Raw genomic sequence first — 19,603 nt, forward strand, 5'->3', positions numbered from 1 at the left:
GCGTTCGTGAGTTCTAAGATGGCCGCCATCCTTTGTTCTCGCCACGTGTTCGTATGCCGAATGGTGACCACCTAGTAGCAGTTAAGTTGCGCTTTCTCTGTGTTCTAATGCTGATTGCTACCCAGGGTGTGTGGTCTCTGTTTGGTAAACGAATACATTTCTTTTATACATTTTGAACCGAACGGATACAGGCATTAAACAGCAGGGAGAGGGTTTAACTGAGGGCCCACAGGCAAGTACATGGAAAATCCTTCACAGACTAAGAGTGGAAGGTGGGGAGGTGAATGAGGTATTTCTCCCTTAAAAACTAGCAGTATAAACACTGAAATCAGCACATTGTATGGGAGTACCAATATGGCGTCCATGGCCTGCATCATGTGAGCGGCATGTGTCATGACATCATAGGGGGCGTGGTCTTGGAGGGATACTGTGGGGAAGGAGGGGAAGTGTGTAGAGTGGAGAGGAGTTAGGGGGGTGATTAGTTTAGCTTGCTCTATGAGGCAGTAAGATAACTCCACCTCATAGCATGGGAATGTGGGAAATGTAGTAAAAATTAAAAATAAACAAAATTAGCTAGATTGAAAAACAAAGATATTATATAAAACCTGCATAATAATGAATGTATAAACTCTCCTGGAGTTATAAAAAAGTTAAAGCATAAGTTAATGTAAAAATAAACAAATAGATAATTAAATAATAGCCAAACTTTGATTACAGGTGCATGTAAACGCAGATACCTAATAATAAGCATATTGATAGGAAAACAGGCAGATAACTAGAATAAACCATGAAATAGGACTAAAATATAACTTAAATGAAGATAAAAACATATGAGATGCATACATTGTAAAACCGTAAATTATAGAACATTAAAAAGGTCAAAGTCGGCATTTAACCCTCTAGGTGCCAGTGTGTCGAGTTATTTTGAAGGGACAACAAATTTACACTGTTATACAGGCTGTACACTATTATGTATGTATCATCTATCCTATGATTCGTAATATAACTGATACATATTCCTTAATGGTACATATATTAAAACAAATATTGAAATAGATGATCACTATTAACTCATATATATGGGCTCCCTTTTAAAGGTATGTATATATAAAATTACTAAATGTGTTCATATAAAAAAAAAAAAAAAAAGTGTCATGAAATTTTTTTTTTTTCATGAAACCAAAGATTAAAGTTAGAAACTTATACTTAGTAACACTGAAAATGGTTAAGGTAGCGCAAAAAATACAGTCTAATCACATGTTGATAATAAACATTTATTGAATCTTATATGAAGTCTAAAAATATATTTAAAATACAATGACAAAAAAACCTTGTACAATAATTATTGCTATACTGAGTGTGCACACTACTAAGTAATATAGCAAAAAAAAAAAAAAAGAGAGAGACTGCCAATTAATGAAATATAAGGTAAAATAGAAATATACTATAAAAAATAGAATAAAAAATATGGAAAAATAAAAATGAGAGTGGAATGGCAGAAAAAAAACCAGAGTACTGTAAAGAAAATAAATAAAAAAATAAATAAATAAAAAATAAAAAATAAAGGGGGGGGGGGAGAACAACCTAGTATAGTTTGCTGACAGCTTGCTGTTGGGGATGTGTTTGTGCTGACATCCTTCTGATTACATTTGAAGAGAGTAAGGTCTGCTGCAGCTATCAAAGCTGTTACTGCTACAAACGATCCAATTAGTAAGTGCTGCTGGCTGACTGCCAGGGAGTCCCGTTGTGGAGCTGTACAGGGTAGTGGAGATGAAATTCTTTCCCCCCCCCCGTGGCTGTCTTGATACATGGGGGGTCTCCTTTGTTGGTAGCTGCCGGAGCGGAGCGTGCTCTGCCGATAGAATATGTTGCGGCCGCTCACATGGAAAGTGAAAGTAATTGCATCCGCTCGTAATGAATAAATGCGGTCGCTCCTGATGAGTCTGTGTGAGGTCTGGTCTGGTCCCAATCTTCTCCGTCGATCCTACATGTTTCGTGAGCCTGCACTCACTTCTTCAGGGATGATAATGGAGTATGGGATATTGAAAAGGATCTATTATATAGGCATGCAGTCCCAATAAACAGCACATTCCGATTACACAGAGGATATATATAATTCTGCAATACATTTTCTTCTTTTAGAATGAATTTAACACATGGAGTATAGCTATAAGAAAGAAGCACGTTGGACGGTAGATTTTATTATCCTCTCTAATAAATGTTTTTGCTACATCTTTCTACCCTGTTGAAGTCCCTATTTGGAGCAGAGTCAGACAGAAGTTATTGGGCGTGCTACCGGTGCAAAACGCCAATACATCGGTGGAGGCACCTTAAAAAGCTTGTGCGTAGGTAGAGGGTAAATGTGTATGGGCATAACCCTCAACCACTTCTTGCCCGAAATAAAGAACCACAGACTTGCTTTTGGAGTAAATAGACCACAGCTTTATTAAAATATAACTATAGAAATCTTTGAACTTCAACTTTATAACATAAAACCTTAGAATATCCATCACTGAGTACCACCTTGCCAACCAAAAACATAACTGAGGGCAGCTGCCCTTTCCCCTCTTTCATGGGCCATCCATTCTCGTAATGCTAACCACTAGCCGATTATTGGCTCATTGGGCACGTCCGTTATCCATAACTGTACCTGAGGTTAGGGGAGGGATAGCCCTACCCATCCACTTTCCACGGACCACTGATCCAACCCACAGTTGACAAGGGCCATATACCGCCACAAGACACGCTGGTTTACCCCCTTAATCAGCAGGGCAGCCCAGACACCAACGCCATGGCCTCCTCCAACGCACCCTGCAATGCCAGATTAAACAAATCCAGCCCCTCCTCCGTCAGGCGGACCCCATCACTCTTAAAAAACATTGCTGCATTTTGCTCAAAGATGCGGTGACGCACTGTGATCCCCCCCATTTTCTTCACAAATTTAGAAACACGCTTGTTCAGCTTGATCCTGCTCCGTTCAACAGCACTGGGGTCCCTTGCCCCCCTCCAATAATTCCGGGATAGCACCTCGGACCAAACTATACAAAGCCCGGGGAACTTAAGCAATAACTCTGCCAAATCCTCCAGGATCATATTACCCAGATGCCACACCGGAATAGTGCCAAGAGCGCTCCCCGCCAGATGAATCAAGAGCACATCAGGAATGCCGAATAAGCGAGCCAACCGGACCATTTCAGGCAACAGGTGCTTCCACTGCATACCCCGGGAACCGAACCAACGGACCTCTGCCACCGCCAGCGACAGACCAAGTTGGAGTCCCCCGGGATGAACTTCAGCCCGCTGTTGTGCCCAATAAATGTAGGACTGACCGATGACCCACACCCGCCTTCTGGCACCTAAGGAGACCAAAGGGAAAACAGAATCAGTCCAGCTGGAAGAACATAAAAGCAGAACCTCCTACATTCCCACCTCCCGATCGGTTGGATAACTTCCTCAGACAACCCTAGGCGTGATGCCTCAGTGGCAGCCCCTATCCGAAAGGAGTGCCCCGCAAACTCATTTGTTGCCGATTATAGGAAGCTTCTATAATCAGTATCATATTTAACTTATTTAGTATTAAGTTTATTCTATACAATGTTTATACCCTTATTTTTTCAATATTAATAGTATATATAAATATATGTCTTCACTCCACGACTGTACAGTAATCTTCTAGTATGTATACAACTTGTGGACTCCATTCTTTTCACAATATCGATTTTTTATTCTAACAGTTAAGTATTATTTTTCTGCTCTAGTTAGGTATTTTTATACACACATCTATATCTGAACACATAGGTTGGCCATGCAATGTACGAAATCTATAGACTATCTGGATATACACTGCTCAAAAAAATAAAGGGAACACAAAAATAACACATCCTAGATCTGAATGAATTAAATATTCTTCTGAAATACTTTGTTCTTTACATAGTTGAATGTTCTGACAACAAATTCACACAAAAATAAAAAAATGGAAATCAAAATTTTCAACCCTCTGAGGTCTGGATTTGGAGTCACACTCAAAATTATAGTGGAAAAACACACTACAGGCTGATCCAACTTTGATGTAATGTCCTTAAAACAAGTCAAAATGAGGCTCAGTAGTATGTGTGGCCTCCACGTGCCTGTATGACCTCCCTACAACGCCTGTGCATGCTTCCTGATGAGGTGGTGGATGGTCTCCTGTGGGATCTCCTCCCAGACCTGGACTAAAGCATCTGCAAACTCCTGGACAGTCTGTGGTGCAACGTGACGGTGGATGGAGCAAAACATGATGTCCCAGATGTGCTCAATTGGATTCAGGTCTGGGGAACGGGCGGGCCAGTCCATAGCATCAATGCCTTCGTCTTGCAAGAACTGCTGACACACTCCAGCCACATGAGGTCTAGCATTGTCTTGCATTAGGAGGAACCCAGGGCCAACCGCACCAGCCTATGGTCTCACAAGGGGTCTGAGGATCTCATCTCGGTACCTAATGGCAGTCAGGCTAACTCTGGCGAGCACATGGAGGGCTTGCTGGAGGTCATTTTGCAGGGCTCTGGCAGTGGTCCTCCTGTTCCTCCTTGCACAAAGGCGGAGGTAGCGGTCCTGCTGCTGGGTTGTTGCCCTCCTACACGTCTCCTGATGTACTGGCCTGTCTCCTGGTAGCGCCTCCATGCTCTGGACACTACGCTGACAGACACAGCAAACCTTCTTGCCCCAGCTTGCATTGATGTGCCATCCTGGATGAGCTGCACTACCTGAGCCACTTGTGTGGGTTGTAGACTCCGTCTCATGCTACCACTAGAGTGAAAGCACCGCCAGCATTCAAAAGTGACCAAGACATCAACCAGGAAGCATAGGAACTGAGAAGTGGTTTGTGGTCACCACCTGCAGAACCACTACTTTATTGGGGGTGTCTTGCTAATTGCCTATAATTTCCACCTGTCTATCCCATTTGCACAACAGCATGTGAAATTGATTGTCACTCAGTGTTGCTTCCTAAGTGAACAGTTTGATTTCACAGCAGTGTGATTGACATTGTTACATTGTGTTGTTTAAGTATGCCCTTTATTGTTTTGAGCAGTGTACATGATATCTATTCCATATCCCTGATAAATGTTCCCGTTATTCACTTAACTATCGGATAGGCTGATGCTGGCAAGATTGATTTACTACCCAATAGGGGGATGATGGTTCTACATAACATAACATATCATAATATCCGAAGTATTAAACTAGGGCTTGACAAATTTGTTTGGAACCTAGGAGCCAGCTTTTTTAAATTTTTATAAGGGACACTATAGACACCAGAGGCGCTGAATGTTAATATCCTTCCAATACTTTCCTATGGGAAAGCATTGGCTTAGCTGAGATCATTAAGATCTCAGCTATGGAGGCGGGACAGTGTGGGGAAAAAAGGTAAGTAAAAACACCAATCATGTGATCGGAGGAGGGCAGGTACCTAAAAAGACACACACATACACAGACTCATTGACATATACACTAGGGATCGACCGATATTGATTTTTTTTTTAGAGCTGATACTGATAATCTGTAAACTTTCAGGCCGATAACTTACCAATATTCTGTACATTTACCATTTTGAAAAAAAAAAATATTTCTAAAAGGTAAATGCACAAAACATACATGCCACATGTAGTGGATGCAGTGTGTTTAGACAGGGGAGCTGTGTGTCTTTGTGTAGTGTGTATATATAGTGAATGCAGTGTGTGTGTGGTGTGTGTATAGTGAATGCAGTGTGTGTATAATGAATGCAGAGTGTGTGTGTAGTGTGTATATAATAAATGCAGAGTGCGTGTTTGTGAAGTGTGTATATAATGAATGCAGAGTGCGTGTTTGTGTAGTGTGTATATAATGAATGCAGAGTGCGTGTTTGTGTAGTGTGTATATAATGAATGCAGAGTGCGTGTTTGTGTAGTGTGTAAATAATGAATGCAGAGTGCGTGTTTGTGTAGTGTGTGTATATAGTGAATGCAGTGTGCGTGTTTGTGTAGTGTGTGTATATAATGAATGCAGAGTGCGTGTTTGTGTAGTGTGTGTATATAGTGAATGCAGTGTGCATGTTTGTGTAGTGTGTGTATATAGTGAATGCAGTGTATGTGTTTGTGTAGTGTGTGTATATATAGTGAATGCAGTGTATGTGTTTGTGTAGTGTGTGTATATATAGTGAATGCAGTGTATTTGTGTAGTGTGTGTATATATAGTGAATGCAGTGTATTTGTGTAGTGTGTGTATATATAGTGAATGCAGTGTATTTGTGTAGTGTGTGTATATATAGTGAATGCAGTGTATTTGTGTAGTGTGTGTATATATAGTGAATGCAGTGTATTTGTGTAGTGTGTGTATATATAGTGAATGCAGTGTATTTGTGTAGTGTGTGTATATATAGTGAATGCAGTGTATTTGTGTAGTGTGTGTATATATAGTGAATGCAGTGTATTTGTGTAGTGTGTGTATATATAGTGAATGCAGTGTATTTGTGTAGTGTGTGTATATATAGTGAATGCAGTGTATTTGTGTAGTGTGTGTATATATAGTGAATGCAGTGTATTTGTGTAGTGTGTGTATATATAGTGAATGCAGTGTATTTGTGTAGTGTGTGTATATATAGTGAATGCAGTGTATTTGTGTAGTGTGTGTATATATAGTGAATGCAGTGTATTTGTGTAGTGTGTGTATATATAGTGAATGCAGTGTATTTGTGTAGTGTGTGTATATATAGTGAATGCAGTGTATTTGTGTAGTGTGTGTATATATAGTGAATGCAGTGTATTTGTGTAGTGTGTGTATATATAGTGAATGCAGTGTATTTGTGTAGTGTGTGTATATATAGTGAATGCAGTGTATTTGTGTAGTGTGTGTATATATAGTGAATGCAGTGTATTTGTGTAGTGTGTGTATATATAGTGAATGCAGTGTATTTGTGTAGTGTGTGTATATATAGTGAATGCAGTGTATTTGTGTAGTGTGTGTATATATAGTGAATGCAGTGTATTTGTGTAGTGTGTGTATATATAGTGAATGCAGTGTATTTGTGTAGTGTGTGTATATATAGTGAATGCAGTGTGTGTATATAGTGAATGCAGTGTGTGTATATAGTGAATGCAGTGTATTTGTGTAGTGTGTGTATATATAGTGAATGCAGTGTATTTGTGTAGTGTGTGTATATAAGGCAGAGTTTGTGTTTCTGTAGGTATGTAATTTGTGTAAAATGGGGGGGGGGGGTGGAGGGGAAAGAGGGGAGGCATTTTTTATTTTAAAGGAACACTATAGTCACCTAAATTACTTTAGCTAAATAAAGCAGTTTTAGTGTATAGATCATTGCGCTGCAAGTTCACTGCTCAATTCACTGTCATTTAGGAGTTAAATCACTCTCTGTTTATGCAGCCCTAGCCACACCTCCCCTGGCTATGATTGACAGAGCCTGCATGAAAAAAAAAAAAAACTGGTTTCACTTTCAAACAGATGTAATTTACCTTAATTAATTGTATCTCAATTTCTAAATTGAACTTTAATCACACACAGGAGGCTCTTGCAGGGTCTAGCAAGCTATTAACATAGCAGGGGATAAGAACATCTTAATTAAACAGAACTTGCAATAAAGAAAGCCTAAATAGGGCTCTCTTTACATGAAGTGTTTATGGAAGGCTGTGCAAGTCACATGCAGGGAGGTGTGACTAGGGTTCATAAACAAAGGGATTTAACTCCTAAATGGCAGAGGATTGAGCAGTGAGGCCACAGGGGCATATTCTATACACCAAAACTGCTTCATTAAGCTAAAGTTGTTCAGGTGACTATAGTGTCCCTTTAAATATTCGATTTATTTTTTTTAGTCCCCCCCTCCCTGCTTCTTACCTGGCTAGGGAGGGGGGATATAGCATTCCCTGGTGGTCCGGTGGAATGGACTGTGCAGTGGGGGCCCAGCAAGCACTTACCTTCCTAGCAGCTCCCTTATGTAAATCTCACGGCCAGTGTGCCACGTGGAGCGTTGCCATGGTAACTAGTGGCAACACTGATGGCAGCGGGACTCGCGAGATTGACACAGGGGAGCTGAAGGGTGCTGCTGGGAAGGTAAGTAAGAGCTTGCTGCGGGCCCACCAGGACCTTGTCATGGGCCCGGCGGTCCTGGTATGTATTATCGGCATCTCTATTTGCTGATACCGATATTGCCGAAAATACTGAACATCGGCCAGACCAATAATCGGTCGATCCCTAATATACACACACTTATATTTTTAATTCTAATCCACCCAGCCTCTCTATCTGTGGGAGAGCTGAGTGGACTTTCCCTGGGATCCAGTGGGGCTGCTATTCCTGGGTGCGAGCGAACAGTGATCTTCCAGCAGCTCCTCTCTGCTCCCTCGCACTGTCTGCAGTGATGTCGGAGCCAGAATGGCATCATATTCCGGCTACCGGCATCATTACACAGCACGAGGGAGCAGAGAGGAGCTGCAGGAAGACTGCTCCCTCGCACGCTGCCCCAGCCTGCCGCCTCCATACTTCGGGCGGGCAGGCAGACGGCTACAAAGCTCCCTGAGCTGGCTGCCTCTATGCTCCCGCGGGTGGCCGGGTACACAACTTCCTTAGCCGGCCGCCTCCATACTTCCCAGGATGGCCGGCTACAACGTTCACTAACGCACTGCCCCAGCCTGCCCGCTACATAACTCCCACGAGCGGCCGGCTATACATCTTCCTGAACTAGCCGCCTCCATGCTCCATTGTTTGCCCAGCCGGCCACTTTAGGTAAAAGGCGGACAAATCCCAGACGCTAGGGTAAACTTTTTAGTCGCCATGGCAACCTGGAATTTGTCGAGCCCTGTATTAAACTGAACGTAAAAGTTCTATTTTTCACCCTTTTCCTTAAGATTTAGCCATCACATGTGTTTATACAGAATACAATAATGTACGATCACAAGCAGAATATATATGTGACATTAACTACAGATTCTTCATAAAGGCTACTTTTGAATTATACTTACTCCTCATATTCCCTTTACTTATTGGGACATTTAGTCCACATCAATACTTATCGCAGACAGTTCAAATCGAACTGTCTTGGGGGTATCCAGTGAGATGTATCCATTACTTTAGTCTATAGAGTGTCATATTTTGTTTGTTTACTTATTCTAACTCTACTGATCCTTTAGAGCTTTTTACTTTATTAGTTCATCTTGATGTGTCAATACTTCGTAATTACCAAAGAGTACCATTGTATCTAGATCAAGGATGGGTTCATACTCATTTGATAGTGACAACATTTATATCTATATGCATCGCTAATGTACCCTGTTGGCCAAAATTAAAGAGAGCAGGATTACTATGATGTCATGGCAATAATACCCATTATGCCCAGTAAATACTGAATGGAGATGTCTCTGTGCTGTCAATCATAATGACGTGGTTGGGCATGTCCACGACCCTCGAGGATTCTATTGGCTGACTACGAGGATGTAGGATACTATTTACACCTCTTGAGGGACACGGACATCATTCATAGGCCCATGAGTTCGGCCTATATAAAGATCATTCTCAGTTCACGGTTTTCCCTGACGAAGGTGCAAGCAGGATAGCACCGAAACGCACGTTGGGTTGTTCTCAGTTATGGGGGCTTGATTCACGTCACATTTTTGGTCCGCGGTTTGCACGTGGCAGTTCCATGCGAGATGATCTAGCCGCGGTGGCCCCCCACGAAGATCCAGCCTGCACAGGAGCGGCATCTGCCTGTGTAGCCGTGCTGGGAAGTGGGACTGCGGCTCCAGCTGCGGGGGGTTGGGGAAGGAGACTGGAAATGGGCATGGGATGCAGCGGACTGCCCCGCCGCAAGGTAGTAACAGGAGCCCGCGGTGGACGTTAAAGAAGCCTTGAGGCCACAGACCAACGATCCGCGAGGCCGGGCCTGCGCTGCTGAGCCCAGGAGAGCCCTTAGGCTCCCCAGGCGGGGTGAAATGTTCAGGTGGCCGAGCTCGCCTCCAGGAACCCCCGCGACCACCGAGCGGGGAGGTGGCATTCACCGCGAAGGCCTGCAGACGAGATAGCTGAACCTGCAGGTGCAGACCCCCATCTTGTCACGCCTCAGCCCTGAGGGAAGAAAGGACAGCCTCGACATCCATACTGACCCATGTCAAAAACAGCACTTGGCAAGCGGGTACACTAGGAAGCAACTACCACGCAATTACCAACTGATAATTAAGATGGCTGCTATCCTGTAAGCTGCCTACCTATTTATACTAACCCACCCCTTTGCCCCTTAAAATGCCACCATTCAAAGACCTCCTTACCATTCTATATATACACACTCACCCTCACACGTCCCTGTTCTGTCTAGGCCTTGCCTGACTCCTCACGGTCTAATACACTACTATCTCCTGTGAGATCAATCATATAGCGGTGAAATATCGATGGTAAATAGGATAACACTATGTTGCATATTACTTAGATTACAGCTGTATCCCTTAATGGATTTTGTAAACTAAGCAGTGCAGAGCTACGTCATAGGCAGACAGCATCAGAGGATTTATCTCAGCCAATAAGCTATGTCCTGCACAGCCAGGCATAGCGTAGACAGACTACTGCCAACTTTCCGAAACCAATTCACCATTTATAATGAGGGGGGGAGGGGGAAACGAATCACCAAAAAGCAGTTTGAGAGCCATTTAAACTGGGTATACATACATACTGTACATACATACCCACATACCACAGTTTGCAAGCAGGTCCAAATATTTTAGCCTTTAACAACTAAAATATCTTCCATTCTAATTAATGCTGTAGCTCGCCACTGCGCTTTTTGAATCTATAATATGGGTTCTTACATTTGATTTATAATAAAGCAATATTATGTTTTTATCCTAAAAATGTATTCTCACTTTTATGCACAACAATACTTTCTAAGAATAGGAAAAGAGAAGAGAGAGTGCTTGCAAAGGTTGCAGTCGAAAAGTCTGCCGCTTTTGCAAGCTATTTTTTTTTTCATACAACCCCAAAGAATACGCGTAAAAAAAATTTGTCATTATATATATATATATATATACACCCCACTGTAAATAGTCAAACTTGCCAGGCCACTCCTAGTGCCATAGCCACTACAGTGCACTGTAGCTGTAATGTTAAAGTGCTGCTTCAAATAATAGGGAGTCTAAGCACATTTTCAAAAAGTTTGGACATTACCTAGGTCTTCAGTGCTTAAAGTGTTCATTTAAATGGGGAGTCTAAGCATCACATTTACTCAGAATGTGGTACTAGTACAAAGAGGACCCTTCTCAGAGAATGTCATCAAACCATTTTCAAATGGTTTGGACCTTTCCTGGGTCTCCAGTGTTTGGGGAAGCCTCCTCTTTAGATATTCCTTAAGCAGAAGTTCCAGTGTCTCATGTGATATGGGTTGAGAATAGGTTTGCCCTACACTCTCTGCTAATCAATGCTTTTTTAGTAAGCCATTAAACCAGGGTATGGCACTAAGCCTTTTCAGCCAGTACAGTGTGCACTAGTAGCTATGCTGCCTAAAGTCCTAAACTGCTTTTAGAATAAGTGCTATAATAATAATGCACCATACAAAGCAAACAGTAAATCCCAAATTTGCTCTGGTCCTCAATGTCCTGCCCTCCTGTAAAAAGAAACCTTAAGGGGGTTAACATGGGGAATAAAATACCAGATTCCACAGCGCAAGCTTCAGCTTCTTCTTCCATTTCCTCCTCCTGGGGGGTCAATGTGTCACTTTGTTCAGCAGGCTCTGCTTTCAGCTCTGCGGGCTCAATGATCTCCTGACATTCTTCATCTTCCTCCGCACCATTCTGTATTCCTTCCTCATCCTCGCCATCATCTTCACATGTCACCATGTCCAGAGCGCTGTCCTCCATCTGAGGTCCTGCCATTGGCAGATAACGGCGGGCTCCCTCCTCTACCTCTGTCCACTGGGGCTCCGAGCCTGGCTGGTGAACTCAGCCTGTTTGATCTTATTATGGCCGGCTCGGAGATGATAAACACAGAGGACCGATATATCAGTGACACACGCTGGGAAGGAATTTCCCCACCCTCCTCACTTCCGGTTAACTTGATCACACAGGAAGTGACACAAATAAACAAATAGTAAAATATAAAAAAAATAAAAAGGGAATAAGGAATCGCTTAGCATTAGACATGACAGTATATATTTTTATTTTTGTGTAAGATTTGGCAGCCTTAGGTCAGTAAAGTGGCCCATTGGACCGAGAGGAGAGCAGAAACACCACCTACCCATGTAATTGAAAAGGGGGGCAGTCACCTAAACAGACACACTCACTGACAGGCACACATGCTGATTTGACACACACAGACAGACATACTCACACACACAAACTCTACACTTTTAAAGCCAGTAGACGGGCTGAGTAAGGGGACAGGGCTGTAGTAGGTTAATGGGTACAATTTGGGAAAGGGGCTGTGGTTTGGCTGATATGGAGTGCAATTGGGGGAGGGGAGCTGTAGTGGGGATGTTATGGGCGCTGTGGTGGGGGGGCAGGGGGTGGACAGGGGCCATCAGGAGCAGCAGCCGCCAACATACTGTGGAGTCAGCCAGCCTCTCCTGATGATTTCAGGAGGAGGGGGTGTGACTTCCTCTGCTTTTCTCACAGACTCCCCAGCGGTCCTGGGAGAAGAGCATTGAAAGTCACGCCCCCTCCTCCTGTGCAGTATTTGGGGGAGGGTGGTTTGTGCAGTATATTGGGGGCGCTGTGCAGTACTGCGGGGGGTCTCTGCAGTATTTTGGACGAGTCTGCAGTATATTGGGGGCTGTGCGTTAGATGTGGGAGGACAGTGTATTGGATGGATGTGCTGTGCGTCAGATTTGGGGGGTCTGTGCATTAGATGGGTGTGGAGGGCTGCAAAGTATGTGGGGCCAGAGTGCTAGATGTGTATAATCCTAGTTTGACAACAACATTTTTATTTTAAAGATCTCAAAGCCTTGGCATGCTTTTTGCTTCAAAAGCCCAGCCATCGAGTAACTCACCAGGGACGGATGAGACACTGCACCCCAATCTATCGGTCACTGCACCCCAGCCAGAGGGACAGCCCCACATCTGCAACCCAATCCATCTGTCACTGAATTCTGTAATCTCCGTCTTTATGTGCATTGTGTATTTATAGTACTTCTAATTATTTTATTTAATACTGTGTGGCTTCCACAATCTTCGTGTCTGTCTGCTGTATATATGTGGCACGCAAGTCTGCATATTCTCATTTTGTGTGTGACAACTCTGACAAGCATGTTCTCCTTTGGGACACGAGGCGGATGAAGAGGCCCATGTTTGATGTTCATGTTCAGGGTGGAGTATTGAATTTAAAGTGGCATCTGGCACGTGATAAGCTTCTCCAGTTAGCACAGCGACTTCAACATTGTTTACGTTATCATCATCTAGTTCAGAGGTAGGTAACCCTAGGCACTTCAGATGCTGTGAATTACATCTCCCATAATTATTATTATTATTTTTATTAATATTATTATTTTATTATTTATATAGCGCCAGCAAGATTCTGTAGCGCTGTACAATGCTGGCAAAGCATCATGGGAGGTGTAGCCCAAAACATCCGGAGTACCGAATGTGTATGAATGAAAAATATGGTGTGTGTGAATGGTCAGTAACAAGGGTTGAAGCCTTGACGTGGCGTTACTGCTCACATGTGTAACCATGTGCCAATTCAACCGATGTGAGTGACTGTAATACTTATGAGGTAACCATAATTACCGTGACTGTGGAGAATAAAGCGCCTGTATCACCTATACACTGCTTACACTGTGACTGTATCACCTAAACACTGCTTACACTATAACTGTCCCGCCTAAACATTGCTTATACTGTGACTGTATCACATAAACACTGCTCATACTGTGACCGTATCACCTAAACACTGCTTACACTGTGACCGTATCACCTAAACACTGCTTACACTGTGACTGTATCACCTAAACACTGCTTACACTGTGACTGTCCCGCCTAAACATTGCTTATACTGTGACTGTATCACATAAACACTGCTTATACTGTGACTGTATCACATAAACACTGCTTACACTATGACCATATAACCTAAACACTGCTTACACTGTGACCGTATCACCTAAACACTGCTTACACTGTGACCGTATCACCTAAACACTGCTTACACTGTGACTGTACCGCCTAAACACTGCTCACACTGTGACTGTATCACCTAAACACTGCTCACACTGTGACTGTATCACCTAAACACTGCTCACACTGTGACTGTATCACCTAAACACTGCTTATACTGTGACTGTCCCGCCTAAACATTGCTTATACTGTGACTGTATCACATAAACACTGCTTACACTGTGACCGTATCACCTAAACACTGCTTACACTGTGACTATATCACCTAAACACTGCTTACACTGTGACTGTACCGCCTAAACACTGCTTATACTGTGACTGGATGACATATACACTGCTTACACTGTGACTATATCACCTAAACACTGCTTACACTGTGACTGTATCACCTAAACACTGCTTACACTGTGACTGTACCGCCTAAACACTGCTTACACTGTGAAATAATGAAATTAACACCGTGGGATCAGTGTGATGAATCCAGGAGCTGGTCCATTAAAAAGGCTTTGGTTAAATTTTTAGAAGATCTAGGATGGATGGCAGTACTTATATATATATGGAGTGTATACCTTTAAATCTGCTATAGACAGAATCAATCTGATACACGCCAAATGTTATACTTTATATGGAAAAGATATTGACCATTTCATGTATAGGAAAATAGTATGAGGAATTGTTTCCTAAATTGTACTGAAATTGGGTGTGAAAATTAGTGTATAATGACACAGTAATTTGTGGTGTATACACCTTTAAATCCGTATAGACATAGTGAGTGGAGTGTATAACAAATAATTTACTTTGTGATCCAAAGATCTTATAAGGTAGAGATGCAGTGCAATTAGCTGTATTCTGTAATATAGTGCAATCAATAAAGTCCAATATATTGAAAAATAGCATCCATTATATTAAAAATGATAATAGATGAGAATTGCAAATAATACAACTTTTTATTTAGGCAAAAGTGACTGTGCCAAAAGTATACAAAGTACTAAAATCAATGAAAGTTATAAAAATATAAAAATAACAGCCAGGGATGGTTTGCAAGAATGTTACCAGCACATCTGTATTGGTGATTCCGATTTAACCACAGGTACTGATCTGGATGGATGTGGATAGTATGTTGCAGAAACGATTACTATCTGCCGGCTGTTCGTGAGGTTGGGGTGCGTCCCAGACCTCACTCTGGGTGCTGCACGTTGTTTGCCGGTTGGTCTCAGAGTGCTCTGTGCTCGGTGGAAAAAAACAGCTGCTGGTTCTACAATCTGCGTCCGTACCCCGCTGGTTGTGATGTGGTCTAACGCGTTTCGTGGGTGTCAGCCCCACTTCATCAGAGACAGGATGAGGATTCGTCGGTATATCATGGTTTAAATACAATTCTAACTAATTAAAACTGATTAAAAACAATTTAAATCAATTCATGATATTTTGGTGATTATTTCAGAGGATGGTATACTACATTGTTAATTATGATATGTGCATAAATATGCAGTTAAAATGTATATACATGAATATGTAGTTGAAATGTATATACATGAACACAAAATAGAATGAAAGATAAAAATATAAATATAAAAATAAAAATAAAAATACAGATATAGAAATATATAAATACAGACATATTTTTAAGGTGTACAAATTCATCATTGGAGTTATCTGAATAGTTGAAGACTTTAAAATGTTTGAAGACTTTAAAATCATTGAACACTTTAAAATATTGGGACCATAAGGAACCTTCAGAAATATATATTATACCTATGAGGTACTATACTTGTTAGAAGACATTCAGAATACTCATGAAACATGAAAAAGAGATCAATTCACATTAAATATGTTGAAAATAAATACATAAATAAATAAATATCGTTATGGTTGTGAAAGGAAGATCGAAAATCATAAATAAAGGGGCGGGGCCTGACCGCCGAAGGGATCAGACGTGCCATGTCTGAGCTCCCGCTCCGGGGCCAGAAAACCGGCACTAACTGCAGGCCAAATCTAACCTGAAAACCACGACGGTGACCACCTTGATCCCCAACTGACGAGGTACGAGAGGACACCTTTAAAGACCGTGCCTGGAACCAATAGTGGCCCGACAGGGGCCCGGAGTGTGTAGGGGCTTGAGCCGGGACGAGACGGCTGCTCTCCCGGGTCTCCGGACGGCGTCTGGCTTCCCCCCCCTCTGGACCGGGGGGGTCATCCCGGTCTACACAGGTGGCCACTAACACACCACTATGGGCCTACAGCAACCACCCTGCAGCTGATACTCACCAAGCAGCACCCCTCAAGATGGCTGCCGCATGCAAGCCACGTGCGCGATCTGCCGACACGACTGCACTGATTGCGGAGGAGCACGACAGGATGGCACAGGACAAATTCAGAGACAATGTCACCTCTTACCACAGCCGGGGAGAGAGGGGGGCTGGAAGAGCTCCTGAACCCTCGGTCTGCAACTAGGGGAGCCATGAGCGTATACCGCACAGAGCCTTCACCAGGCACCCTCCCCATGCTACATCAAGCCTACAAGCGATGCACCTGACGATGGCCCCAGACAGGGAGGAGAAGCTCAACCGCCACTCAGATGAGTACCTGAGATGCTTGCAAATGCCTGCAGATCCCTGTCACTGTATATTGAGCTAGACCGCAGTGTCTCCAGGTCCAACATATTATCTTTGAGTCATAGCCCAACTTTACGCATCACAGAAGGCCGCAGCCTTAAGTTACATCCTTGTCGCCTAAGACCTAGTACCCCTGGCTCCGCACCGCAACGGTATTGACTGTCCTGCCTACTGCACCCACTGACCTAAGTCAGCCGACAGCGATATGCCCGACTCCAGTAGCCCTACCTAAGCAATGTCTAGCCAGCATGTCACAAGATAGTTACTGCTTAAAAATGTACCAACGTTTGAGATATACCTACCTTGTTATATTGTAATATCCTTGGCATAGCCAACAACCACACTGTATATGGTCTGCCTGTGTTCTCAACTACTCCTGTATCAAATCGTACAAATACTCATGTCATAAATCACTGGATTAAGCCTGCATAATCTGACAACTCTTACTCCTACCCCGTATATTGTTAGTTGGATAAGCATGAAGTATCAACCATTTATGTTTTCCGTATCCTAGTCATTTATGTCTAATATAAAAAATGTGCAACTTCCATGTGCCAAGATACTGTCTATGATGAAAAGTGTATGTGTGCTGTTGTGGCACGTTAAATATGTCTGTCAAGCACTTGCACACAAAAATAAAGAATTGAAAAAAAAAGAAAGAAAAAAAGAAAATCATAAATAAAAATCATAGATGAATAATAATGTTGAAAATATCCTGTGGAGATAGCAGAAGAATATACACATTAGAAGGATACACATTTAGGAAAATTATAGTGGAGGTGGTTACAGATACCCAAGATTGTATTAGGTAACCCTGATATGCAGTGCAATTCAACCTAATTGGACCGATTGGCAACCATTTCTTTATGATCTCGGTAATGGTTGATTTGGGGGATGGTATACTAAGCTGTTGATCATGGTATACCAATTTGAACAAATATTTTCAGTTAACAAATAAAAAAATTGGGATTGACTAGTGGAGAGACATTGGGACCATAAATGACGCTTTGGGTGCCTATAAAATAGGTCCGTGGGGCTTTGTGTAGATTGGGAATACATTTGAGGGAGCAATAAAGACAATTATAAAAAATGTATAAAAAATGAAAAGGTCAATGTATGCTTTGCGTGTTGTAGATACTTTTATATACTCGTGAAAATTGTTCTTCTAAATTAGGAAAATTCAGGATGGATGTTAGTGTTGGTAGTAGTGATAACGAGCTTACTAGAGAAAGTGTGCATAAAAGTGCACATTTGGGAAGACATTGTAATAAGTATAGTAGCAGATACCCAAAATCCATACAATGCTAAGGTACAGGGTCTAATTATGTGGGGTCCTAGATGATTATATAGATCGTGAGAGCAAGTTATTACTGGGGGGCTGTAATGGAAGAAGGGGAGAGAACCTATGTGTAAAGTGCAAATAGTGCGTTGTTCCAATAAATATTGTGAAATACTGAGGATATATAAAGGGTTTCTATATGTACGAGAACTGGATGATATAAAACTAGAAGAAAACACACAACCCACTAATGGATTAAAAAAAAATGGATAATGAAAAAAACAAAAATACAAAATAAATATAAATATAAAAATAAAAATAAAAATAGAAATAGATATAAAAATAGAAATAAAAATAAAAAAATATAAAAAAAATAAATAAAAATAAAAATAAATATAAAAAAATAAATAAATTACGCACAAAAAATAGTGGTGAAAAATGATAAAAAATGATGATAAAAATGATGGTAGATATGATAAAAGTGCTATCTATAAAAAGGCATTAAGTTCAAAGTCTATGTTCAAGGTCTCTAAGTTGAAGATCCACCTTGCTTCGATTTGGTCTAAGTTTCTTTCCATGTCCCCACCTCTCCAATGTACGTTTACTTTTTCGATGGGTAAGAACTTACGTTTTGTGGGATCTCCTTCATGGAACTCTTTGAAGTGTTTGGAGAGATTATGTGTCTGCAGTCCCTTCTTGATGTTGCGTATGTGTTCCGCTATTCTGGTTTTAAGAGATCTCTTTGTTCTCCCCACAAATTGTTTGGCGCAGGGACATGTGATCAGGTAGATAACTCCTACTGTGTCACAACTCATGTCGGTTTGTAGGTTGTATTCTTCCATATTGTTTGTGGATTTAAACTTAGTGACTTCAAGTTCCAAGGAGGGGTTGTTCTTGTATGCTACACACTTGGTGCATCTTCTAAAGCCTTTGGTCCTTGTACTGTCCTGGATGTCACGGGAGGATTTTAAGGTTGGGGCCAACATAAGTTGCAGGTTGGATGCTTTTGTGAAGATAATTCTTGGTTTGGGATCTAGAATATTGGTGAGTGTAGGATCACTTCTTAGTATATTCCAATGTTTGTGTAAAATCTTCTCTATAGTGCGTGATTGGTAATTGAATTTGGTTATAAAAGCAGGTGTTGATTGATACGTGTCTGGGTTTTTCTCTTTCTTCTTCAGAGTGTCCTCTCTTGGGAAGAAGAAAGAGAAAAACCCAGACACATACCAATCAACACCTGCTTTTATAACCAAATTCAATTACCAATCACGCACTATAGAGAAGATTTTACACAAACATTGGAATATACTAAGAAGTGATCCTACACTCACCAATATTCTAGATCCCAAACCAAGAATTATCTTCACAAAAGCATCCAACCATCCCTGGCTGTTATTTTTATATTTTTATAACTTTCATTGATTTTAGTACTTTGTATACTTTTGGCACAGTCACTTTTGCCTAAATAAAAAGTTGTATTATTTGCAATTCTCATCTTTTATCATTTTTAATATAATGGATGCTATTTTTCAATATATTGGACTTTATTGATTGCACTATATTACAGAATACAGCTAATTGCACTGCATCTCTACCTTATA

General features: G+C 41.6%; 1 protein-coding gene across 1 annotated transcript; it reads right to left on the bottom strand.

Moving 5' to 3' along the window:
- Nucleotides 1-2,574: 2,574 nt before the first annotated feature.
- LOC134579377 (uncharacterized) lies at nt 2,575-11,988 on the bottom strand. Its single transcript, XM_063438654.1, has 2 exons — nt 11,654-11,988; nt 2,575-3,356 (listed from the first exon to the last, which is right to left on the bottom strand). Exons 1-2 carry the CDS (start codon nt 11,874-11,876, stop codon nt 2,764-2,766), a joined length of 816 nt encoding a protein of 271 aa, XP_063294724.1. The 5' UTR covers nt 11,877-11,988; the 3' UTR covers nt 2,575-2,763.
- Nucleotides 11,989-19,603: the final 7,615 nt, after the last annotated feature.

This window comes from Pelobates fuscus, chromosome 12, assembly GCF_036172605.1.
Source record: "Pelobates fuscus isolate aPelFus1 chromosome 12, aPelFus1.pri, whole genome shotgun sequence".
Taxonomy (NCBI): Eukaryota; Metazoa; Chordata; class Amphibia; order Anura; family Pelobatidae; genus Pelobates; species Pelobates fuscus.

Coding starts and splice junctions, on each gene's coding strand:
- LOC134579377 (XM_063438654.1), bottom strand. CDS start 11,876: ATGGCAGGACCTCAGATGGAGGACAGCGCTCTGGACATGGTGACATGT. Junction 3,357..11,653: donor AGCTTGCGCTGTGGAATCTG/GTATTTTATTCC, acceptor TGGTCTCCTTAG/GTGCCAGAAGGCGGGTGTGG.